Consider the following 25,258-nt stretch of genomic DNA (forward strand, 5'->3'; position numbering starts at 1 on the left):
GTCCAGGCTATCCAAATTATCCTCTTCAGAAACCCCTTTTCAATATGCAAGTTGGAAATAAAAATCTTTTTAAAAAGTTTATTGTAACTAACAAAATAATTTCAGATCAGGATTATCCTAGAGATTGTATTTGATAGGCTAGATAAATATTTAGAGAATGCACACTGGTCTCAGACATATTGGCCGCCGAAGCGCCCTGAGCGCCCTGAGCCCGAGTGCCTTCAGGCAGGACCTGCGCACACCAGTCTACCAACATTCTGACCCGGTACCCCTCTTCCGGTGGCATCTCCTACTGCGTCCCTCCCTGTAGCCCCTACCAATTGCACATATCAAACCGCCTCACAGTTCTGAATCATCCTTTGTTTAAAATGTCCTTTTCTGTGAACCTGGGGCACAGACAGGAGAAAAAGAACATGAGCCCTCCGGATGGGAACATGCCCCCATGAGAACACCGCCACCCCTACAGGCCGGTATTTCCTTTCACTGTGCTGTTTCCTGGGGGGGGATGGCTGACAATTAAAAATCCTCTTCAGGCAGATGGGAGGAAGAAGAGGTGGAGGTGGAGGTCCGTAGGCATGGTAGGGAGGGGGTAGAAGAAATCAGGGTGAAAACACACAGGGGAATAGATACAGGAGCAGGCTGAGGCCAGCAAGGCTAAGCGAGGGACCCCCCACCACTCCCCAGGACCGTTTCCTCCCTTTCCTACGTCCTCACTGAAAAGGACCCCTTTTTCCTTCCATTCTCATTACTTTATAAGAATGAATCAGAGCTGTTTCTTTCATAGCATCTATAGGACGTAATTTTCCAGTCCTCCTATCTCATCTATAGCTGAGGAAACGGAGGCCCATAGCAGGAACGGGTCCAAACTGCGGTTTTTTTTTAAATCGCGTTTGAAATAGTCCAAACAGTCACTATTTGGAAATAGTCCAAAAAAGGTAAACAGATAAATCAGAGCTGACCTGCAGGCAGCCTTGCCTCTGCCCTGGGGGATGCGAGGGGACTCTGTGGAGAGGTCTGAACATACTGGTATAAAGTGACAGACAAGTCTGGGGCCCCGGGCCTGCTCCAAAGCCACAGCAGCAGTGCTGTATGAACCAGATTTTCTTAACTGTATTGTAGAAACTCTGACCACAGGGAAACTGCTCCTTCTGGCACTAGCCAATTTCCAGAGAGAGCAACCAACTACTTGGAGCAAGCCGTTCATATGCAAACCGACCACTAAACCCCCAACCACTTCCTTTACCTGGCTCTCACAGGACTCTAACCCGCAGGGCCACTGCTTCCTCTCCAGATCGTCCCCAGTCCCATCACCCGTCCCCAGTCCCATCACCCGCAACAACTGGGGGGCAGCCCCTAAGCCCCAGAGCCTGCCAAAATTAATCCCAACTAGCAGATCCCAAACCTGTCTACTCAGAGCCCCTGCCAAGCCTGTTCTTGTCACTAAAACCGTAACAAAGTCTCCCACCTCGTGCTCCCTCAACTCCCTCTGCCTCCTCAGTGGCTCTGGTGCTTCTTGGGAACTGTAAATAACAAACTCTTTCCCATGGTAGGCTCTCCAGATCTGCTGGCCTCACCATACTCAGATAGTAAGACCCACATGCTAAAACAGGCCCATCCATAGAAGTCAGTGTTATCCCCAGACATCCTGGAATTTGGGTTTAGAAAATCCACACCCGGAAGGTGCCAGGGCTCTGGAATGAGGTGTCCCCTGGATGACTTCAAAAACAAAGGAGGCAGCTTGGGGCCTGGAGCTACAGGAGGAGAAGACTGATCGATAGGGAAGATCCTGGCAAGGAGGCCGATGGCTCAGAGGTACGGAAGTGAGCGCAGCTTGAGAGGGAGTGACAGAAAGAAAACAGGACCACGACGCAAGTCCCTGGCAGCAACGGCCAGGCTCCTGGTAGGTCTCAAACATCCAACTCCTCCCTGATGGTGATGCGCAAGGGACAGATGCGCAAAGGCTCAAGGGGGCCATCCCCCCGCGCGCCCCCCAGGTAGAAGTAGGGCCGCACCTCCCCGAAGCGGGCGTGGAAGGTGTAGAGGTGGCAGTGGCTCTCGGCGTCGTAGAAGGACAGCTCGCCCTCCTCACACTCCAGCTCCACACGCAGGCGGCGAGGGATGGCCGGGACGAGGGGTGACGTGGCTGGGTCCGAGGTCATGCAGTGGTCCCCATCCACCCCCTGTGTGCGGCACACGTACCAGAAGCCCGAGCGAGTGTCGTGGTAGCAGCTATGTGAGTGGCCCTCAGCACCGGCGTCCTGGCGCAGCCGCACCACACCCACCCGCCAGCTTGGCAGCCCCCCCAGGTCCACCTCCCAGGTGTGGGAGCCCTGGGAGAAGACGCAGGAGCCCAGCAGGCAGGGCGCTGAGGAGAAGCGCTCCGGGTTCTCCACCTGCACTCGGTAGCCGTGGTTGGTGACGCTGGTGAGGTCATCGGACACAGATAGCCAGCCGGCTGCGGTGTTGGGATCGAAGCTGAAAGGCACTGAGAGCAGAGGCAGGAAGTGGGGAAAAATCAGCAAACCTCATGGGCCGCCCTTCTGCCATGCCAGCAGTGCCTCCATTCCCCCCAAAGTGACCCACTGTGTCCCACCTGGCCCCAGCGCCCAGAGGGAGCTGTGTGGGCCCGAGAGGCCGTGTTTTGGGTTGAGCTGTGCCCCACCAAAAAAGAGGCTGAGGTCCTGAATGTCAGTACCTCGGAAGGCACGCTTATGTGGGAATGGGGTCACAGACGTGATTAAGATGAGATCAGAGAGGAGCTGAGTGGGATGGTAACCCAGTATGACCGTTGTCCTTAGCCAAAAAAGAGGAGACACAGACATGTGAGGGGAGAAGGCCAGATGACGACAGGGACCAAGATCATGGGGCTACAGCCACCAGCCAAGGACAGCCAGTAAACACCAGAAGCTAGCAAATGGCAAAGAAGGCTTTCCCTATAGGATTCAGAGGAAGCATGGCCCTGCTGACATCTTCATTTTGGACTTCTAGCCTCTGGAAGTGTGAGCAAGTAAACTGGTCATCTGTAGGCCTCCAGCGTGCAGTCCTTTGTTACGGCAGCCACGGGAAACCCACAGAAGCAGGGACCCCGGTGCTCACACAACTCCCTCGATGACTGAGAGAAGCATGTAACATTCCTCTGGGTCACTGACAGCTCTCCCTCTAAAATCCTGAGGTCTCCATCAGCTTGGGTTGCTACACAAAAATACTACAGACTAAGTGGCTCAAACAACAGACACGTCTTTCCCACAGTTTTGGAGACCAAAGTCTGAGATCGGGGTGCAGCACGGTTGGGTTCTGGTGAGGCCCTCTTCGTGGCTCACAGACGGCCACCTTCCTGCTGTGTCCTCACAAAGGGGAGGGAGGCAGAGAAAGCCAGCTCTCTGGTGCCTCTCCTCATCAAGGCACTGACCACATCCTGGGGCTCCACACTCGTGACCTCACAGGTCCCAATCACCTCCCAAAGGCCCCCATCATCTCCGAATGCCATCACATCATAGGTTAGGGCTTCAACATATGAATTAGAAGGGGACACAAACACTCAGCGCTTTCGTCATCCATACGATACAGTTCTGGAGAGAGAGGGCAGCCAGCTCCTCTTCCTGCAGAGGTGGCCAAGTGTCAGGACCCAAAGAGGACGGGGTCTGCCAGGAGAGCTTGAGCGGTGGGGCACCAAGGGAACTGTGTGTGAAAGGGGCTGGAGAAGCTCCGATGGGGTGGGAAGCTGGGAGAAACAAGGCTCGTAGGAAGTACTGCCCCTGTCTGGAACCCCTATCCACACTCCCCACTCACCAGATTCTACAGAGGTGACCATCTTCCGCCAGACGCGGTACTGCAGGGAGTCCAGATACTTGCAGATGTCGATGAGCATGCCCGGCTGCATAGGCTCCGGTTCCATGGTGCAGAAGAGGCTGCGAAAGGAGAGTTGGGCCAGGTGGGCAGGGCCAGAGCCATGCATCCTGGGCCTAACCAGGTCAGCCGGAAACAGACAACAGGACTCATTCCTGGCCACTCTACCCAAAACAGACCTAGGCTGGGCTCTGATGGGAGAGGAGCCAGAGGCCAACCAGGCAGCTCACGGCTCCTCAGGACTGAGAATGCAGGCCCGACCTGCCCCCACTGGGATAAATATAAATAGGATAGGAGGTTCTCAGACACAGGGCCCAACCTTGTGGGGAGAATCTGCTCATGGGATGTCTGAGGCAGAAGGGACCTTAAGGGTCCTCTAGTCCCAATGTCTGGAGGTAACACTGGCCTTTGCTTGAACACCTCCAGTGACAGGAAACTCACTACTCTCCTAAACATTCTCTTCCATCTTTGTGCAGCTCTGACTGGGATAGAGTTCATCACCGTGAACCCAACAGACATCAACAGAAACTGGTGTGTGCTGAGGCTCTTGGAGGTAGGGGCTAATCAAGAGATAAGCCTAGGTGTTGGGAGGACCCACTGAGAAACACAAGCAGTGTGCAGGATGACACATTTTCTCCCCGCATAGTGGGTGGTCATTTTCCACACTCAGGAGGACAACACCTCACCAGTGCCAATCCAAGTGGAAGGCCTTGAAAGAGGGCTCTCTCACCCTGGCCAGTCCCCCCCACTCCCACTGTATTACACCCAGCTGGCTTCATTACCTGCCTGGCCCTGGAGCCACTGGAGCTGGCTGGCACCCCTGGGATTTCTGCCTGCTCTTCCCCTCCCCTCCACCAGCCTTGGCAACTTACCGGCGTTTTCGGCTTTTGTGTTTCTAACAGAGAAAAAAAGACAGAGACATAAATACAGGGAAAAAAACAGAACAAAACAAAACCACATATACACATAAGTTTCTGACCTCAAAATGAGTCCTATAGCCCATGTTCATGGATCAGAAGATTTAACATTGTTAAGATGGCAAAACTCCCCAAACAGATCTACAGAGTCAATAAAATTCCTACCAAAATTCTAGCCGGCTTCTTTGCAGACACTGACAAGCTGATCCTGAGATCCACATGGAAATTCTAGGAACCCAGAATAGCCAAAACTGTCTTGGACAAGAACAAAGTTGGTGGTTCACATTTCCTGATTCCAAAATGTATTAAAAGCAATAGGAGTCAAGACAGTGTGGTATTAACATAAGGAAAGACACTGGAAGTCGAGAAGTAAACCCTCATATTTACTGTCAACTGGTTTTCTATAGGGTGCCAAGGTCATTCGATGAAGAATGGTCTTCGGCAAATGGTGCTGGGACAACTTGATATCCACATGCAAAAGAATGAACCAGGGATTTCCACCTTCCACCATATACAAAAATTTTTTAAATTAACTCAAAGCCTTAATTGTGGAGCTAAGCCTATAAAACTCACAACCTTGGATTAGGCTATGGTTTCTTAGGCATGACACCAAAAGCACAAACAGGAAATAAAACACAGCTAATCTGGACTCCATCACAGTGAAAAGCTTCTGTACTTCAAAGGAAGCTACCAACAATAACAAATAACCCAAAGAATGGGAGAAACTATTTATAAATCATGTATCTGAAAAAGGTCTAGTATGCAGAATATATAAAAACTCGTGTAATTCAACAACAAAATGACAAGCAACCCAATTTTAAAAATGGCCACAGGGCTGGAATGCACAGTTCCCCAAAGATATACAGATGGCCAACAAGTCCCCAAAAAGGTGCTCAACAGCATTAGCCATCGAAGAAATGAAAATTAAAACCACAATGAGATACCACTTCACACCCTGCAGTGGCTAGTAAAAAAAAAAAAAAGAAAGAAAGAAAGAAAGAAAGAAAAAAGAAAAAAAGACCAGTGTTGGCAAGGATGGGGAGAGATTAGTCCTCATCCACTGCTCAGGGACTATAAACACCAGTGGAGTCGCCTGGAAAGCCCTATGGCAATTCCTCAAACAGTAACACTTACTAGTTACCATGTGATTCAGTGACTCTATTCCTAGGCACATACCCAAGAGAAAGGAAAACCTGTGTCTACACAAAAACTTGCACATGCATGTTTATGGCGGTGTGATTTGTAACAGCTCAGAAAAACGACCCAAACGTCCATCAATTGATGAATGTACACATAAAACGTAATATATCTGTACAAGGGAATATTACTCAGCCATGCCTGATACACACTGCGACAGGATGGAGTTTCAAAACATGCTGAGTGAAAGGAGCCAGTCACAAAAGGGCTACGATCGGATTCCACTGATGGAAATCATTTACAGAAGTGTCCAGACAAGGCAAATCCTTAGAGGCAGAAAGGAAATCAGCATTTGCTGAGGGCTAACGGTAGCAGGTGGGGGGTGGGGGGCCGGGCACAGGAGGGCAACAGCTTAAGGGTATGAGGTTTGTGTTTCTGGAGATGAAATGTGCTACAGTTGATCATGGTAATGGATGCACAACTCTGTGAACAAAGAGTAAAAAGCACTGGACTGTACAGTTTAAGTGAGTGAATTATACAGTGTGAGAACTGTATCTCAATAAAGCTGTTATATTATTTTTAAAAAGTCATAAAAGCATCCCTGAAAGCACAGTGGGTCCTGGCCGCTTCCAATTTCCTAAACAGAAACAGCAGAGAATCAGCTTTTAGAACCCACCAAATTATTTTATGATCAGGGGCCTTTTGGAGACAGGAGACACGAGGGTTCAAAGCTTTGTGTGAGGCGAAAAACCCACAGGAGTCACCAGCCAGGATGTGACAGCTGGCCCGAATGCAGGCTGTATCTGTCCCTTCTCAATCCACTCTACAAAGTCTCCCCTTTCCAGAGAGTTCAGCTGTTCTCTAAGTGAAGGAGATAGCTCACTATCCTGACTGATTTCCAATTTCCAAACTAGCTTTCCAGTTACAGACATATCTCCTTAAGACTCATGGGCAGGGGGCAGGAGGGGGGCAGAGGTGTGAGAAACATAAAAAGTAAAAAAGAAAATGAACTAAACATGTAAGTTTAAAAAGAGAGAATAGAGTCATCCTTTTCTTAAGAAAGCAACAGAGAACAGAAAAACATATTTAAATTAAGAATAAAAATAATTGTATAATTTTAGAATATTCTAGTTTGTCTTCTTTCTAAAATCCTATAACCTCCATCTAATCATGAACAAAACATCAGGCAAACCCAGAGTGAGAGAAGAGTCTACAGGCTACCTGATCAGCAGTCCTCAGGCCTGCCAAGGTCATGAAAAACAAGAGTAAGACACTGTCACAGACCAGTGGACACGGGCATGGGACAACTAAGTGCGATATGGGTCCCTGGACTGGATCCTGGAGCAGAAGGAGGATATTAATGCAAAAACTGGCGGGCTCTAAATAAGTCTGGAGCTTAGCTCATTATAATGCACCAAGGTCGGGTTTCTACGGACGAATGTGCCAGGAGGTGATATAAGGTGTTAACAGTGGGAGGACCCAGAGGTCTCCAGGGCACCCAGCATTACCTCTGCAACTTTTCCACCTTGTTTACAAGGTACTCAGCTGTACTGAGGTGCAGCGAAAGAAGAAACAAAGAGAGAGCGAGCAGGAGTACGAGAGGCAGGGAGAGGGACAAGGAAAGGAGAGAGGCAGAAAGAAGCGAGAAGGCCCCCAGAAACTCTGTCCACTCTGCTGAAAGTCCCCTCGGCCTCCTGACAGGCAGGGGACCTCCTTCAGGGACTCCTCCAGCCCAGCACCCCAACACTGCGGGAAGACTGGGGGGGTGGCAGGGGCCGGTGGTCTCCGGCTCCCCGTGGGCTCCCAAACACCTGCCCGCTGTCCCTGAAGCCAGACGGCGAGCCCCTCACCATGAGAAAAGAAACATCATCCTCCTTCATCTCCACCTGCAGCCGCTCGATCTCCTGGGCTAGAGCTTCTGTGTCTTCCGCCAGCTGCTTCATCTTCTCCTCCACCAGACGCTGCTTCTGCCTCGCCTCCTCGGCCATGGCATCCAGGATGGCTTGCTCCTCCACGCGCAGGAACTCGCGGAGTTTGTCGAACTCCTGCCGGATTCGCCCTTCCAGCCAGGCAGCCTCCACCTACAGCACAGAGCAGGATGGGCCCACGGAGGCTCAGGCTCAGAGGGAAACTCTCAGGCAGCACGTGGCCTCGGGGCTCTCAGGATTCGAGCAATAGAGCTCTCTTTTCAACAGAAACCAGGGGTGGAACCCCAACAGGTAACATACAGATGCAGTTTTATTAGCATAAATCTGTAAGTATAAAGTCACGTAGCGTAATGAAATTGTCTCGATAAATTAAGAAAATCAAATCAAATCTGCTTATCGATGACACCTGTTGTCTAGCTCTTCAACACACAATATTCTGTACCTTGGTTCTGGGCAACATAGCAAGAGAAATCCTGAATCACAGAAATGAACTGTTGAAAATAACAACGAGTTTTAACAATTATCTGCCTTCCCATCTCGGGACTTCAAATCTGTCTGATCCAGAGACTTACCAAAAGAAGAGTAGAAATATTTATTTTAAAGCTGAATCATTCCCAATATGTGTACCCCTAATCATGACTACAAAAACCTTTAAAAAAAAGTTGTAACGGGTGCCTGGGTGGCTCAGTTAGTTAAGCATCTGCCTTCGGCTCAGGTCATGATGCCAGGGTCCTGGGATCGAGCCCCACACAGGGCTCCCTGCTCAAAAGGGAGTCTGCCTCTCCCTCTCCCCACTCATGCTTTCTCATTCATTCCCTCTCTATCAAATAATTTTTTGTTAAGAAATTTTTTTTTAAAAAGTTAAAACAAAACCATAAATGGACTCAAAGAAAAAGCAGAGAAATAGTACTCATCTTGGAATGAAAAAGACCTTTTCTAATAAAAAACTGAGAAACTGTGGGATGCCTGGGTGGTTTAGTCGGCTAAGCATCTGCTTTTGGCTCAGGTCATGTTTCCAGGGTCCTAGGATCAAGCCCTACATCCAGCTCCCTGCTCAGCGGGAAGCCTACTTCTCCCTCTCCTACTCCCCCTGCTTGTGTTCCCTCTCTCAGTCAAATAAATAAATAAAATCTTTTTAAAAAAGAAACAAAACTGAGAAGCCTCAAAGAAAAATGAGATCACTGAATAGACATTAACAGAAGTAGTTTTGAATGGTAAGAGACTACTAATAAAGTTAAATACATAAATACAATTCCAAGAGGACCACTGGAAAAACAACTCAAAATCTGTGCTGTAGCAATCACAAATCTCATCTTCGGACTGAAAGTTCAATATATATGTTCACGGTTCTCACAGTGTGATGACAAAATAGTCACTGAAAAAATGAAACTGACCCAAAAAAAGTAAAAATGATTCACTGGAAAAGAAATGACAAACTGGGAAAAATATATGTAACATGTAACGGACTGTTTTTCTTAACATACAAAGCACTCTTACGAATCCACCAGGGGAAAAGACAGATATTTAAAAAAAAAAAAAAAAGCATTCACAGAAGAAACACAAATGGCTTTGTAATTGTAAAACAGTGTACAAACTAACAAAGAGATTCAAATGAGAAGAGATGGCACTGTCGAAATACCAGGCTCAAGAGACTGATTGTGCATGGTGGGAGGCAGTGAAATCCAGGATGATTTTTGTCGCACAGGAAGATAAAGACCAGCAGGCAGGAAAACCTCACCTGCGTAAAGTCAAGTTCAGCCACCCTTCCTGCTGGCAATCTGGAACCTCACATCAAAGGGGCAAACTCAAAGCCTTCACTTCCCTCATCAACCTGCACTGACTGGGTTTAGGGGAAAAGCAGGGATCACTTGGGAACCCTGGAATCTTCACATGGGGCCACATCAGAGTGCCACAGTGCCTGGGCCGGGCAGACAGGGGCCATCACCTGGCCATACGGACAGGCCCCAGGCACCACCACCGCAGTCCGGCACAAGGCCAGCCAGGGGAACAGGGCTGACCACAAAAGGAACTCGAGTGACAGAGGTGAAGCTCCATGATTCCACGGTGCCTGCAGGTAAAGCAACTTGCCATGCGGAAGCCAGTCACTAAGCGTCTGGACCGGGAGCTCAACCGTGCAATGGCTCTGACAACATAACAAGGTTTCACTGAAAAAGTGAAAACCGCCGCTCACAGCAGTTCAATGGTCCATAAAACATGAAAAATGGTGAAGGGCTTTTCTCTGTTGGGCACTTCACATGCATTATCCCAACTGAATGTTTATAAACTTCCTAGTAGGACAGAATTGTCCTCTTTTTACAGATGGAGGGATTAGCTTAGAGGGGGTGGGAATGGGCCTGGAGACTGGGGTCTGGCTTTGAAAGCAGTTCTGCGTTGCAGTTACTGCTCTGGTCACCAACATTTCACAATCTTTCCTTCTGCTGTTCCACCAGCTCTGCAGCTCAGGGGACAGACAATGGCCAGAGATTAGTGAGGCGCCTTCCGAGCCTGGTCCCCTCCCACGGGCACACGGGCACAGGCGGGGAGTGCCAGGCAGCCCAGGCCGGGGGTGGGGGTGGGGGCTCTTAGCTGAGCAGTACTTAGCAGAAGCACTCACCCAGGGAGCGAGAGAGCAAAGCCAGCACAACCCGACAGAAACCCAGCTGCCCATCCACACAGCACTCAGAGGGAGAGAGGATGATATGTATAAACAAGGAGGGTGGGGAAAGAAGGGAGACAACTCCTTCACTCAATTTACAAACATTTATTGATCACCTACTGTGAGCCAAGAACACTCTCACATATTAGTGTAGCCTTCATTATATTCTATTGGAAGCAAATAAAAAAAATAAGTAAAAAAAGTTAACTGCAGGTAACGAAGTATTCTGAAGAAATCAAAAACAGGCAGACATGAGTGCAAGTAAAGCGGAGAATTACTTGGGGAGGGTGATCAGGGAACACTTCTCCCAAGGGATGTCTGAACAGAGATCTTAATGCCAAGCTGCTCCTTATGGGAGGATCTGAGAAGATGTAGTTCCCTGGAGGGACAGAAAGAAGGCCAATGTGGCTGGAGCCAAGCATGGGAGGAGATGAAGCCGAGGGCCAGGCAGGGGTTGGACGAGGGCCCTGGAGGCCACAGTGAGGAGTCTGGACTGCAAGGGTGATGAAGCCTCTCGACAGTTTTAGGCAGAGGAATGATGCAATCCATGTATTTTTCAGAAAGATCAGTCCACTCTGTGGAGATGGACTGCAGAACAAGAGCGAAAGCCTGGGGCCCAAGTAGGAGGCCAGGTGAGGAACAATGGAGACACATCCAATACTGAGGGTGGCAGGGGAAACAGAGCGTCCAGTGGACGTGATGTATTTTCAGTTAGAGAGGCCAGGACTGCTGAGGGAGAGGACCCGGGGAGGAAGAGGGGAAGAGCCCTCTTCCTAAAGAGCCCCAGGTCATTGTTGGCATGAGCAACTGGGTAGATGGTCAAGTGCAGCATGTGCTAAAGTTCCCCCTTCCCACAGCTGATGGCATGGCCACGCCCAGCCACTTAGGCCACGGCAGTGCCACCACAATCAGTTACCTAGGACAGGACTATGCTAGATCCTCAGGGTTAGAGAAGGCTGATTCTGTGTCAACAGCCACAGCCAGGGCCCGCCCACCCTAGCCTTTCCCCCCACCAATTCCCCCAAGGCACCAGGTATCCCTCATCTCCCGGCCCAGCCAGAGCACTCACCTGATTGTGCTTGGCAATGGCCTCGTAGGAGCGCCTCATGGCCCAGAAGGCCTTGGCTTTTTCCCGCAGCGCATGCTCCATGTTCCTGCACTTGGCCTGCCATGAGGATTGAGAAGGAGCAACATCAGGGCTGGAGGCCAGGCAGGGGGAGGACATACTCCATTTACAACTGGAATCCCACTTCAGTGTGGGTACAGCTCAACCACATTTACTCAACCCGTCTGTCCACAGGCTGCAGGGCGTAACCCTAATCTTGACTCTGGTTTTTAGCTTAAAGGCTCTCAAACCCTTCAAACCGGCCCCTTTGTTTTATACCTGGTACAGATGGGGAGACATGGTGGAGGAGATAAATGACCCATTCCCTTTCAAGCTAGCCACAGTACAACTCAGAAGGGCATCCCACTCCGGCCTACAGCCAGTCCAGGCTGTCCATGAACCCCTGAGCAGTTTCCACTATACAGACCATGTGCTCACAGGCTCTCTTCATGACTTTCTAAACTGGACAGATCTGATTCCAGGTCGATCCAGTTATTCCTACAGGGCCTTATCTAAACTACCTGTCTCCCCACTTCCCTACCTTATTGCAATATTCCAACAGTGCATGGGACACGAAAAATACTTTAATCACTGCTTTAATCAAATCCTTTTGGTTTAGTAGTTTTGTTTTTTTAAACTTAACTGTTAGTGCTCTGATCTCCTTGGACTCCTTGAAGAACCACTACCAGTTTGAGATTGGATTCCTCCCTTTTGTATTCAAGGTCTAGCCATTTCTTTCCATCTTTATCCTTTTCTCTCGTAATTCTGAGAAAGCTTACCAAGTTTTCCTTTGGAAAAACAGTAACAATTCTAGTGGCATTAATTACAAGTGACTAGCATTTATTGAGCATTTACTATCTGCCAGAGAATATGCTAATTACTTCACAAATTATGTCACTTAATCATCACATTATCCCTATTAGGTAGTAATATGATTAGCCTCATTTTATAAATTAAAAAAAAAAAAAAAACCCACCCCAAAAGCACATAAAAGGAAGTGACTCGCCCATGAGCACACAGCTAGTATGTGGCAGGATAAGGACATGAACCTAGACAGTGGTGGTAGGCAGCCTCCAGGATGGCCCCTGGTGATCCTTCCCTCCTGTAAGATAGGAAAGTCTATTGCTTGAAGATTCCAAATTTGGGGGACATTTGTTATACAGCAATAGGTAACAGAGATTTGTCCTCAAAAGCCTCATCCCCACCTGGACCTGATTCAGATGACAAGAATCAGGAGCTGATGTTGTCACAGGGTAAGAAGTTTGGGGATCTTGGGAGGGAGGGAGTGTATTCTGAATGCTAGGGGAACAGGAACCATTGGGGAACAAAGGGCAGATTGAAGGAGGCAGCCTCTAGAATGGTCCCAGTGGTCCCCACCTCTGGGGATTCATGCCCCAGTAGAATCTGCTCCCCATGGGCTGGATGTGATGACCTGCTTCAAACCAGCACAATGTGGCAAAAGCAGCAAAGGGATATCGCCTGAGACGAGGTGACTAAGCCTATGCACATCCTTTCTCACCCCCGCCACTGCTTGCTCAGCTGGATGGAAGCCACCTGCCACGTTGTGATCCAGCCTGTGGAGTGGCCCACAGGGCTAGGAACTGAGGATGGCCTCCAACCAGCAGCCACTCGACTGAGTGAGCTAGAATGGTAACCTTGGCCTACTTGAACCTTCAGATGAGACCAGAGCATCGGGAGAGATCTGAGGCAGACAAGCCCAATTATGTCTTGCCCAGATTCTCGACCCACAGAAACCATGAAGTAATAGCTGTTTGTTTTAAACCACTGTTTTTGGAGATAATTTGTTTTGCAGCAATAACGAGGTTGTCTGTCCTGCTCCGCAGCCCATTCTTTTAACTGCCGTACTCCAGAAAATAATGATCTCTATCTTCTGCAGGTTTCTTCTTTTCTACTCATTCTGGCCACTTTTATGATCTTCTTGAGTATACATAAAAGATCTTTTTGTTTTCTGTAGTATGACATCTCTAAAGTGTCTCCTCAAAGCAAAAAGTGGGGTATGAATATCCCACAAGGCCAGTGAAATATCATCCTTATGTTTTGTGGGAAAAGATGTTCTGTTACAAAGTCATATAATAAATTTTGAAACAATTCTGATTTGCCAAATAAGCATGGATGAAAGGAATGAAGCAACTGCCCACACATATTACCCAGGGGGTGTGCTGGCCCCAAAACAATGCAGCCCAGAACTCTGCCTTCAACCCTGACAGCTAGGGATCTACAGGTGGATAAAGACAGTGGTGGTGCGGGAGGCAGGGGTAGGGGGACAGTCCGTGTCCTCTCCCGAATTCTTGAAGCACCTGGACAGTTCTGGTGTAATGCAGCAAAGACCAACCCCCAAATGACCCTTCTCTGAGGCGAGTTGATGAGATCCACCACTGATTCCATTAGTAACAAGCTGTTACTACTGCACATGCGCTATGCCATCCGGCACTAAATTAAGCCCTCAGGAGAGATGTTACTGAATTCTTACATTCCTGTGAGGCAGGCACTACTCGCTTCTTACACAGAGGAGAAAAGAGGGCCCAGAGTTGTTGAGTAACTTGCCAAAATTATACAGTTAGACTTCAGCAGAGCCAGGATTTTTACCCAACAATAAAGGCCATGTTCTTAGCCACACCACACATCCTATCTCATGAGGAAAGCTGGTACTATGTTTGTCTGCCTACCCTTAATGTTTCTGAAAGTGTCATCTTATTCCCAAATGTGTTGTCAGTTTTTAGTTCTAGAGTAAGTTTATAATTCTGTCAATACTTTGCCCAATTCCTTCAATAACCTAACATGTTAATGAGTTTCTTCCCATAAATGTCAAACTAAACAACACATTTTAAAGACTAATGGCTACAACTAAACTGGAAGCTAACCAAATATCCACTGAAAAATGGATAAATTATGGTATATTCATATAATGGAAAACTACTTAGCAATACAAAAGAACTAGTGACACATGTAACATTGACAAGTTTGTGTATATATATATGAATTTATATACTCACATATATAAATATATACATACATGTACTTGTACATATTAACATGTTTATACGTATTGACATAAGTTTACATATATGTAAATATATATAAATATATATATATATATAAATTTTGCCAGAACGAAGTCAGATACAAAAAAGTATACATGGTATCGTTCCATTTACAAGAAGTTCAAGAACAGCAGCGCTAATATATGGCGACGGAAATCAGAAGGTGGGTTGCCTCCTGGTGGACTGGCTGGGAAGAAGGGAGCTCTCCAAGGTGACAGAAATGTTCTGTATATCCTTTGGAGAGGCAAGTACCATGTTTGTGTAACGCTTACAACTCTTCAAATGCAACAGTTAAGATCCCTGCCTCTTATTGTATATAGTATACCTCAAAGATCTTAAAGCCTATAAAATGAAAACTTTAGAAGTTTTAGCCTTTTCTTGTCACTTATCTAGAGCGTTCCTTCCTCAATGAAATCCCTTCAATTTCTCTCAGGTTCAATGAGTTGTTTTTTACCTTTCAATCTCTTATTTTTGGCAATTTATTTGCTTTGGCATAAAACATAAATGTGCCTTAAATATACATAAATGTGCCGTAAGTAGTTATAAACAGAACACCTTTGAATCACAGCCAGGACGTGTCCCTTCTCAATCTTATCCCCTTCTTCCTGTCAGAGGAAACAAAGGTCCTAGTTTGTATAGCATTTCCCTGCCTTTCTTCAGAGTTCTATCACCCATGTACACATCCCTAATCTAAACAATATACTTTAATTTTGTGCGGTTTTTAACTTTGTATTAATGGAGCCGTTCTGTACGCATTCTTTTGTGTCTTGTTTCCTTTACCTTGACATTAAGGTTTGTAGGATTCAAACACATTATTGCATCTGAGTTTATCATTCATTGTTGCACTGTATGCCACTGTATGAACACACCACAATCATTTACCCATTCTGGTGTTCATGGAGAGCTGGGCCATTTACAATCTTCAAGTAACACAGATAGCATGAACCTTCTTAGATACATCTCCTGGCCCACACGTACACTTGTCTCTGTGCAAAATATTCCTGGGGACAGGAATGGGCCACAAACATGTGTATCTTCAACTTTAGTAGATCATGCCAAACTGTTTTCTAAAGCAACTGTACCAGTTTATACCACACACGTGATATTAATGAAAAATGTTTATTAACCACTTGGATCTTTATTTCTTAAATACCTGTTCAAACCTTTTGACCATTTTTCAATGGAGTTGCCTGTCATTTTCCTACTGGTTTGAAGCAATTTATTATAAATGTGCAATATATGTCTTCCATGGGTTAGATATATAATAAGTACACTCTATTGTATCATTTATATTTCTTAATTTCAATATGGTCAAATTTATCAGTTTTTTTCCTTTAGAATTAGGGCTCTTTGGTTTGTTTTAAAAATACCTCCTCCCTTCCCAAACTGCTTAAAAAAACAAGCCAAACAAACAAAAACAAAAAAACCCCTCCATATCCTGAGGTCACAAAGATTATCTCCTGTATTATTTAAGCTTTCCGGCTTTCGTTCTCATTTAGGTCCAACGTGGATAACCTGCGGTTTATCCCGTGAATGATGTGACCTGGGAGCTCGCTGCCTCAGAACCATTATTTAGAGTACTAAGCCTTCCCCACTGATGTACAGGCCACCACTCCATACATCAAACAGATGTTTCTCTAGTCTCTTCCCCTGACCCACCGTCTTCTGCCAACATCACACAGTCTTAACTTTGACAGCTGTTAAGATAAACTAAGAGCTAAATGTCTCCTAAAGAATGTTTTGGCAATCATTGGCTGAGTTATCTTGTTTTTTTTCCCAAGATTTTATTTATTAGAGAGAGAGAGTGCATGCACACAAGCAGGAGGACTGGCAGGCAGAGGGAGAAAGCAGCTGGGTGAGGGACTTGATCCCAGGACCCTGGGATTATGACCTGAGCTGAAGGCAGACTTAACCAAGTGAGCCACCCAGGTGCCCAGCTTTCTTAGTTTTCATAAAAATATTGGAATCAGCTTGCCAAATTCCACAAAATGTCATGTGGTGATTAGCACAATCCTGACTCTATAGATCAGTCTGGAGATAACCGACATCAAATACTGATTCTCTTAATCTATGAACATGGTATTTTGCCACTTAGTCTTTGATATCTCTCAATGAAATTATGTATCTTTCTCTGTCAGATGTCTGCACTGTTACATTTATTGTTAGATACTAACAATATATATTGCTTTATACTATATCTTTTTTTATGTTTGCTGATGTACGGAAATACAATTGATTTTCAAGGTGATTTTGCTACCAGCATTCTTCTAAACTCATTTATATACATAATTTATCTGTAGCATCTTTTTATATTCTCTGCAACAGAAATTCCTATGCAGATATATGCAATTATATCATCTGCACATCATGCCATTGTAGTTTCCCTCCTTCCTAACCTTATACATTTTACTTGCGATTCCTATCAAAGCGGCACAGAACTAGGTTGTTTTCTTATCTAGCTGACTTTTGTCACTTAACTGGAAGAGTTAACATAATTATCAGGTACATTTGCACTTAAACCTACCACCTTGTTCTGCGCTACTTGCCCCACTTGTTCAGTATTTCCTTCTCTTCCCCTTTTTTGGGATTGACCATGTGTGTTTTATTCCACTTTTTCCCTTTCCATGCATTTAGTGGTTAATCTAGGAAATACTGTATTTAAACAGTATGAATTCAAATGAATCTAAACAGTACACTTTTCATGTTTGCTTTAGATACTCTGATTTTAACCCTAAGCATACGTGTATCCACTCAAACGGACCATTCAGGGACTGCACGTAGGCCAGAGCATGCGCTGAACAGGCAGAAGCTGCCCGCTGACTGGAGGGGGCTCTGCTATGAAGCCTGGTCTGGAAGAATACGGGTCATCCCCAGCCTGGATGGAGCTAACTGGCTCAGGACAGATGCAGAGCATCACCCAGACCCCAAGCCCAAAACAGCAAGTGAGCTGTGATTTTAGTTTCAAATTACAACACTCAGGATTACTTATTTATAAACATGCAAAACAGGAAGTTTTTTATTTACACTAAAGGATTCAGAATGTGATTCTATAGTCTACATCGTTTATTTAAAAAATTACAATTTGCTTAAGCAACACATTTCAAGGGTGTATTTATTACCCTAAGGATTTTACAAAATTGTTTTGCCCAAAATATCCATTAACACAGGTGCTGTGTGATGTAACAGAAAATGGGAAAGGCCCAGGTAAGAGAAAGAATAAATACTATTTCCCACGATCATCACCACACACCTGCAGCCAGGGCTATCCAGCCCAAGCCAGGTTTTCTGACTTCCAAGGCCCTATATATGCTGTTGCTTGTAATTCCTGTCTGCACCACCCAACTATCTCAACAAGGCTTAGAAAACGCAGCTCAGGCTCCCTTCAATTCCTCCAGAGAGCCATTCTGATCTCCCCAGTAGAGCTCGGGTGCACCCCGTGGGCTCTCATAGCTCCCAGGTACACCTCTATCACCCCACTCATTACCGCTAGATAATCAATCACCTCACTTTCCCGGGAAGGCTGCGGGCTCCAAAAAAGGGCAGGTCCTCTGGCCCAGCACAATGGTGCTCAATAAACCTTCACAGAAGCAAAGGACGCCTGCCCTGCAAGGGTAGCAACTGTCCTATCCACGCATATCCCCATGTTCAGCACAAAGTGGACACTCAGCTACCAACCTGCCCAGTCAATGAGTCCACTAAACCCTTATGTTCTTTCCACTACGCCACACCGCCTCCTGGACTGAAAGTTAGGAGACCTGATTTATACCCTTGTCTTTGTCACTAACCACTGGTGAGGACTTTGGCAAAAGCTTGCTCTCTCATTGGCAATCAGGCTCCAGTCCTTAAAAATGAAGGCATGGAAGCGTCTACAGACTCTCCAACTTCACTGTGAAAATGAAGAAATGCAGTTTTCTGTCCATGCTTACCTAGCTCATCGCCAGGGTTTCTAGGCCTCTGCTCTTGTCATTTTCCCCACGTATATCAAACACTTGTTTTCAGGCAGACAGACATAGCAGCAAAGAGCTCTGACAATGGGCCCTCAAGTTCAAATACCTGCTCCGTTTAGCAGCAGATGATTCTGAGTGAATTCCTTCTCTTCTCTGCACCATCTCCTCCTGTGGCCAAGAGGAATGAGACTACCTCGCTCACAGGACTGTTCTGAGGCTCCCACTAGTGAATCCATGTAAAGTTCTCCAAGAGCGTGCCAGGCATGTGTTGGCTCTCACCACTCTTAGGTGCCACTCAGGGGTGGGTAATTTAACTCTCCTACTGTCAATTCCTCAGGTTTCTTACACGGATGGCATAAATGCCTCCAAGACAACTTGATCTCGCCCAGATCCCTTTCTTATCTAACCCCAACCCAGTCTCCTGATCTTCCTTTCCCCTTGGTGTTTGTGTCCTCCTCATGAAGCAGGGATCCACAACAGTGCCTAGTGCAAGGGTCCCATGACTCAGGACCCTCACTGAGCAGTGTTCAGTAAGCCCCCAGCCCTGGGTACTTGCCTTATCAAGCAAGCAGTAAATGTCCACGCAACTTGAACATGGTAGCGCCTGGCCCATAAGGGGGGATCCAGATGGGAGGGCACAGTTGGGAAAATGGTGGAAAGAATTGCAAGGGGAGGCAGACTTAGGACAATATGGAACATTCCTAGGTAAGATTTGGCCAGACTGATTCTAAGAAGAACCCCAGACGGGGAATGGATTGGGATTGGGGCTGGTGCAGGAGGAGCCTGGAGGGCAGAGAATGGCTCTCATGTCAGAGCCATGGGATGGCTAAGAAAGTGATCTGGACAAGGCAGGGACCTGGCAGGAGATCAGGGCAGGCTTGCTTTGATGATGCAAGGCTGAGCAAATGCCAGACAGGGAGTCAGGAAATCTAAGTTTTAATCCTAGACGTACCTTCCCCATTCCCTGCCAATGCCAGGAACTGCTGCATTTCTCCAAGTTTCTGATTTCTCACTAGTAAAACAGAATCCTCTCCTCACAGTGCCCCGTGGCTCTGGGCCTGTGTTTAGGGATCTGCTAGTTTTCCACAAGAGTTTTCAATTAGGGTTTTCATTCAATGACCACCCCCCCCCAAAAAAAACTACAGTAAACCTTTTTCAAGTCGCCTTATAAACAGTGCTGACACATGCTTTCAGTTCCTACAACTTCAGTGCCAGCATCCATATTTGTTAACAACTTCCTTGATGCCAAACTACACTACTTTCACTGTCCTGGCCTCATAAGGATAGAATGAGCAGAAGCACACTGAACGGGTGAAGGATGTGCCAGGTCTGAATGAAGTCTGGCTGATCACAGGGAAAGATTCGGATCTGCAAAGAGGGAAATTTAGATCGGCACATCAAGTAACCACTTAGAAGAGGGTTAAGGAGTATTGTCAGTCTGACAAGTATCGTCAGACAGGCCTCACAGCCGCCCAGAGCAGTGCTTTCATTTCAGCCAAATAAGGCCCGGTGATGAATATTTCAACTAGAATTCAACGGATTTTCTTTGCACTTTATCTGTAAACCGTTGCTATTGTCGTTTTACTGCCTCTATGTGCAGTAAGCAAGAGGAATTCACGCTAGCTTAGCATTTGTATGTATGGCATATATTTTAAGTCACAGTGTTGCAACAGCGTTTCCCTGTTCAAGTTTGATAAACATAGGCCAAAGGCTGTCCCTTCAAGCTCCAACACGTACCTCAGCATTTTGGTCTCAACATTTCCAGCCTGTCTGGTATCTCAGCGGTTCCTTCCCTCACGCCCCACTGTCCTTAGGACAAAATCTTAGATCTCTCACATGCCCCAGATGGCCCTTGGGACCTGTCCTGAATGCCCTCATTCCTGGCCCAAACGTCTCTGGCTTCCTACGTACCATGCCCTCTGCCCCACTAGCGCTGCTTGGGACCCCGGCACTCAGTGAACCTTTGGAGCCTTCAGGTCTCTGCGAAATCGCTCCCCACCACACAAGAGCAGGTGCCTTGCTACAGCCACCTGTCACCTGCTGTACTGTCCCTCCCAGGAATGTCCGTGTGATTAGTATTCAATCATGACTCTCTGACTCCAAGAAGCCAGGGGCTAGGACTCCTCAGTCCTCTACTGAACACACCATGTGCCTGGCACAGTGCAGGCACCCACGCGCAGGACAGTGGTCCTCGTCCACTCGAGCCTCTTAAATATCCACACATGACCCGCTGCCCCACAGCTCCCAGAACAGATAGCCAGCTCAGAAAGTTGTACCTGGGGACCAGAGAAGTTTCTCTCAAAGTCCATGACCAGAGTAGGGGCTGAACAAGGCCCCAGGTGAACTCCATGTAATATGCTCTGGGACTTTGGACAAGTTACTTAACCTGAGACTCAGTGTCACTGTCTGTAAAATGGGGAGAATAGTACGTATCTGTGGCAAGCTGAATGAAGATGTCCACATCCTAGAACTTAGAAGCTGTGAATGTATTATTTATATGACAAATTATTTATATGACAAAGAGGACTTTACAGATGTTATTAAATTATTATTTTAAGATGGATGATTATCCTGAACTGTCTCGGTGGGCTCAATGTAATCAAAGGGTCCTTGGAAGAAGGAGGAAGTTAGTAGAGTCAGTCAGAGAAGACAACGGGTAACAGAAGCAGAAGTTGGAATGATGTGCCTTAAAGGTGGAGGAGGGGGCCTCTAGAAGCTGGGCAAAGCAGGGAAATAAACTCTCTCCTAGTCTCCAACACCTGGATTTTAGGACTTCTGACTTCCGAAACTGTGAGAAAATGCATCTGTGCTGTTAAATTGCCACATTTGTGGCACTGTACTACCACAATGATAGGAAACTAATACACAGCCTCACAGGGGTTTTGTGAGGATTAAATGAGCGCATGGCACACAGTAAGAGCTCCGAAAGTGCTGGCCGGCATGGTTACTCCTTTCATCCAACTCCTCACGTGGTTGCCAGAGTGATCTTTCTAAGCACACATCGCACCATGAAATCCCCATCTTCAAGCTTTCAGAGCTCCCCACGGCATGTGACAGCAGCTCCTTCAGCCTCTTCTCCCAGCTCCCGCCTCCCAGACTGCTCTGCGCCCAGCTAGCCAGCACAGCTTGTCTACTGACTGTCTGACTTGCCTGGATACGCTGTGAGCTCCACAGGGCAAGGGCTCTGTCTTACTCTGCGGCCTCAGCTCCCCTCACAGGTCCCAGAACACAACACAACACAAAAGCCCTTGATACACAGCTGTCTAACGCACTGATGTGACACTGAGCATGACACTGAGCACACCTGGGCTGCATTCTCCTTAGATCTTTCCAGACTGGACTCCCTACCTCCTCGTACAGCGCCCTGGGTGCCCATCAATCTGACTGCATCATCCCTCTGCTTAAACCCTTCTACTGCTCTGTATAGTCCTTAGGATAAGGGCCAAGCCTCAGGCCTCATGGGTTCTTCTGCATTTCCACCCTTATTTTAACTACTCGGAAATTCTCTTAGTGCCCAGAAAGCCAGGCCTCCCAGCTTCTGGACCCTTATGTATGCTGCTGCCTCTGGCTGAAACACCCTCCCTTACTCTCTTTGCCTCGCTAACACCTCCTCATCCCTCAGGTCTCTGCTTGAAACTCCTTGAAGGTATGAACTGTTGTTTATCACATGCCTTGCAGTATCCCTGGGACCCAGCAATACAAGGCACCTGCTGAAGGAATAGGAAGTTGTCATTAGACCCTATATGCTTCCCGGCACCCGACTCACTCATCTTGAATCCTGGATTAGCCCAGACCTGGGGGTTCTGCCTTAGTGCTCCTGGCCTTGACCCCTACCCATCTTCCTGATCTGTACTTGTGACAGCCCCATGCTGATTGGTCATGACTTGATCCATGGTGCCCCCCCCCTACCTCGACCCCAGCCCACAGAATGCCAGCACTTACTTCAGCTGTCCCAAATCAGGACCTGGCACTTCCACCAGTGGAAATGGGGAAAAGCACTGCTGTGGACCACTGTTAAATAAGGTAACAGGAGTTATAGGCTTATCCTTTTGGCAAGCTACTAGAGTATTCATACATGCATACGGATGACATTCCCCTCCACCTGAACTCTGTCTAAATGTGTATGAAAATCTAACCAACTCTCGATATTTCTTAAGAAAGGCCTTAAAACAAAACAAACAAAACAAAAACAGTGTCTGGAGACCAAGCATTAGGGGTACTTACAGTGCTTCCTTTTCAATACACTCAGCTTCCTACCAGCTAATCAACAGGTCTGACCCATGTGTTAGCAGGCGAGTAAATAAATTGGTGTTTCACACCCTCTGCAATCTTTTAAATAAAACAGTAAATAAAAATAACAGAAAATGCCAGAGTACAACAGACGTTTTCACAGAGCTTTTGTTTCAAGTGATACATACACAGGACCTTACCATCACAATGGAAAAAATATGGGCTAAGGTCAGAACATGGACTTACTATGGGCTAAGGTCAAAAACTGAAAATTCCTAAACTGGCTAATCCTTGTTTTCTGATCATTTTTCCTTCTTATACCCAAGTAGTCTCCATGTTACTTCTATACCAAAATATTTCCTATGTCACTTTATAGCTATAAGAACGCTAGGCACTCAGGTGCTGAGAGGGACCCAGAATAAATCAGCCAGCCAAAGCCAACAGCCTCTCCACTCCTACATAACACATAGGGCCAGCTCCGCGAAGTATGTGACCCCTTTTGGAAGACCTTGAGTCTCCACATGTCTGGCCAGGTCTTGGGACTCCCACACCTCTAACTTGAATGAGCCAAGCTTCAAGACTCTTGGGCGGTACCCACACCTGTCCTCCTCACCCGGGCCCGGGCCACACCCTGCCGGCATAGAGGGTGCAGAGCCTCAGCCCTTCAGAAGTGGGTCAGGGGGCATCTTGGGAGCATCGTGTAACCCCCGTTCCCACACTTCCTGTTTACACTCCCTCTTCACCCATCCCAGGCCCCTGGGTCGATCTGTCTGTAGGTGAGCCGAGTCGGAGCGCCGGGGGGTCCTAGCCGCAGGACGAGGGGCTGGCCCGGGCGCACAGGTCCGGCAGGCTGCAGCGGCGGGGGACGGGGGTGGGGGGTGGTCAGAGATGCTGAGTTGCCTTCCGGACCCGGCCGCCACGTGCGCGCTCGGCGACTTCCCGCACACTGCCGCTCTTACCCGAAAGTCGTGGGCAGTGTCCTTCACCGGCTGCACGCGGTGCCCCTGGTGCCGGGGGTCGGCCTGGCACGAGCAGCACAGCAGCTCCTTGTCGTCGAGGCAGAAGAGGCTGAACTGGCCACGATGCGGGCGGCAGAGTCGCGGGGAACGGTGGCCCGCCCAGCGCGCGCCCTCGGCCTCCTCGCGCAGCAGCTTCTCCACCAGGTTGTTGAGGGTATGGTTGGTGCGCAGGTCGGCGAGGGCCGCTCGGTCCTTGCACACCGGGCAGGTGGGCGCCACCTGCACCTCCCAGCAGCGGGTCACGCACACGCGGCAGAAGTTGTGCCCGCAGCGCAGAGTCACGGCGTCGCGGAAGGGGTCGTAGCAGACGGCACAGAGCAGCTCCTCCTTGAAGGAGCGGGAAGGCCCGGGGGACGCAGCGGGACCCAGCTCCATACCCGCAGTGGCGGGATCCAAACCTACAACTTTGGCCCCACCCCTCCCACCAGCAAGGAGGCTCCGGGACCCCGCGGAGAGCGGCGCCCGGCCCCTTCCGTTCTGAGCGCTGAGCGACAGCAGCGCCGTCCAATCGCGAGGGGCGCGCTCTGGAGGCTCCGCCTCAGTTCCGATCGACGTAGGAAACCCCGGAAGAGCGGGGCGGACCCCTGCGCTCTGCGGTCCTCGCCGGCCCCCGCCGGTCCCCGCTAGTCCTCTCCGCTCCTTGCCGGTCCTCTGCGGCCTGGCCGGGTTTAGGGAGAAGGAAACGCCCCAGTTGTGCGGCAGGGCTTCCGTGTCATCGGAAACCTATTTCCGATTTGAAATACGAAAAGAAGTTGAGGCGTCTCTTCCTCAGCCACTCCCTGGGAGTTTCAGGTCCGCGAGGTCGGAGAAGAGCGAGCTCTCCCGGTCCTGGTTCCGAAGTAGAGGCTGAGTCTCCTCTGTGTCGCTGCCCTTGCACTCTTGTTCACTTAGATTGGCCAGTCTTACTCTTGTGCCCTGGAGTAAAGAGGAACCAGGTGAGAGAAGGGGGTCCGGGAAGACCTCTCCAGAGACCTGTCTCGGGGTTGCAGAAGTGGGCAGGTCACAGTCTTTCGGAATCTGTTCCTCGTGAGTAAAATGGTGATCCCGTCCCTTGTCTACGTGAGACGCGAGGACTGAACTGGACGAATCCCGGAAAGCGCTCACTACGTGAGGCGGCCCCCGTTAAAGCAGAGTGACGATCGCTGCTACCTGAGCGGTGGAAATCGAGCAGCGGCTGAATGCCTGCCTGCTGTAGCAAGCCTGGCTCTCCCAGCCCCCCATTCCTGCCTCAGTTTGATCACTTTACAGCCTCCGGACGCAGGATTCCTTTCTCCTGACACACGTCCTTTTCCCGGTTTCTGTTGTAAGACCATTTTCCCTTCATGTGTCATTTTTCTGTATTTGAGCAGAGGCACTGACTGCCTTTTTTTTTGGAACATCTTCAAGGATGTTTCTGTGGTGAATAGCCTTG

The 25,258-nt window shown here is 48.1% G+C and overlaps 1 protein-coding gene across 3 annotated transcripts; it reads right to left on the minus strand.

Annotated features, from left to right (window-relative positions):
- Window positions 1-24,240, minus strand: LOC111156803 (tripartite motif containing 35). 3 transcript variants are annotated; one of them, XM_022517871.1, is made up of 6 exons: window positions 23,788-24,240; window positions 11,554-11,649; window positions 7,751-7,981; window positions 4,719-4,741; window positions 3,790-3,908; window positions 1-2,485 (listed from the first exon to the last, which is right to left on the minus strand). In XM_022517871.1, exons 1-6 carry the CDS (start codon window positions 24,220-24,222, stop codon window positions 1,908-1,910), a joined length of 1,482 nt encoding a protein of 493 aa, XP_022373579.1. In that variant the 5' UTR covers window positions 24,223-24,240; the 3' UTR covers window positions 1-1,907. The 3 variants fall into 3 exon arrangements, with proteins under 3 accessions (XP_022373579.1, XP_022373588.1, XP_022373597.1); XM_022517880.1 differs by lacking the exon at window positions 11,554-11,649; XM_022517889.1 differs by lacking the exons at window positions 4,719-4,741; window positions 11,554-11,649 and having other exon boundaries at window positions 2,355-2,485.
- Between the last annotated feature and the right edge of the window lie 1,018 nt (window positions 24,241-25,258).

Source organism: Enhydra lutris, unplaced genomic scaffold (genome assembly GCF_002288905.1).
Source record: "Enhydra lutris kenyoni isolate GAN:26980312 unplaced genomic scaffold, ASM228890v2 scaffoldscaffold3, whole genome shotgun sequence".
NCBI lineage: Eukaryota > Metazoa > Chordata > Mammalia > Carnivora > Mustelidae > Enhydra > Enhydra lutris.

Coding starts and splice junctions, on each gene's coding strand:
- LOC111156803 (XM_022517871.1), bottom strand. CDS start 24,222: ATGGAGCTGGGTCCCGCTGCGTCCCCCGGGCCTTCCCGCTCCTTCAAG. Junction 4,742..7,750: donor ATGATGTTTCTTTTCTCATG/GTGAGGGGCTCG, acceptor TTTCTCTGTTAG/AAACACAAAAGCCGAAAACG. Junction 2,486..3,789: donor GGTCACCTCTGTAGAATCTG/GTGAGTGGGGAG, acceptor CTCTGCTCTCAG/TGCCTTTCAGCTTCGATCCC.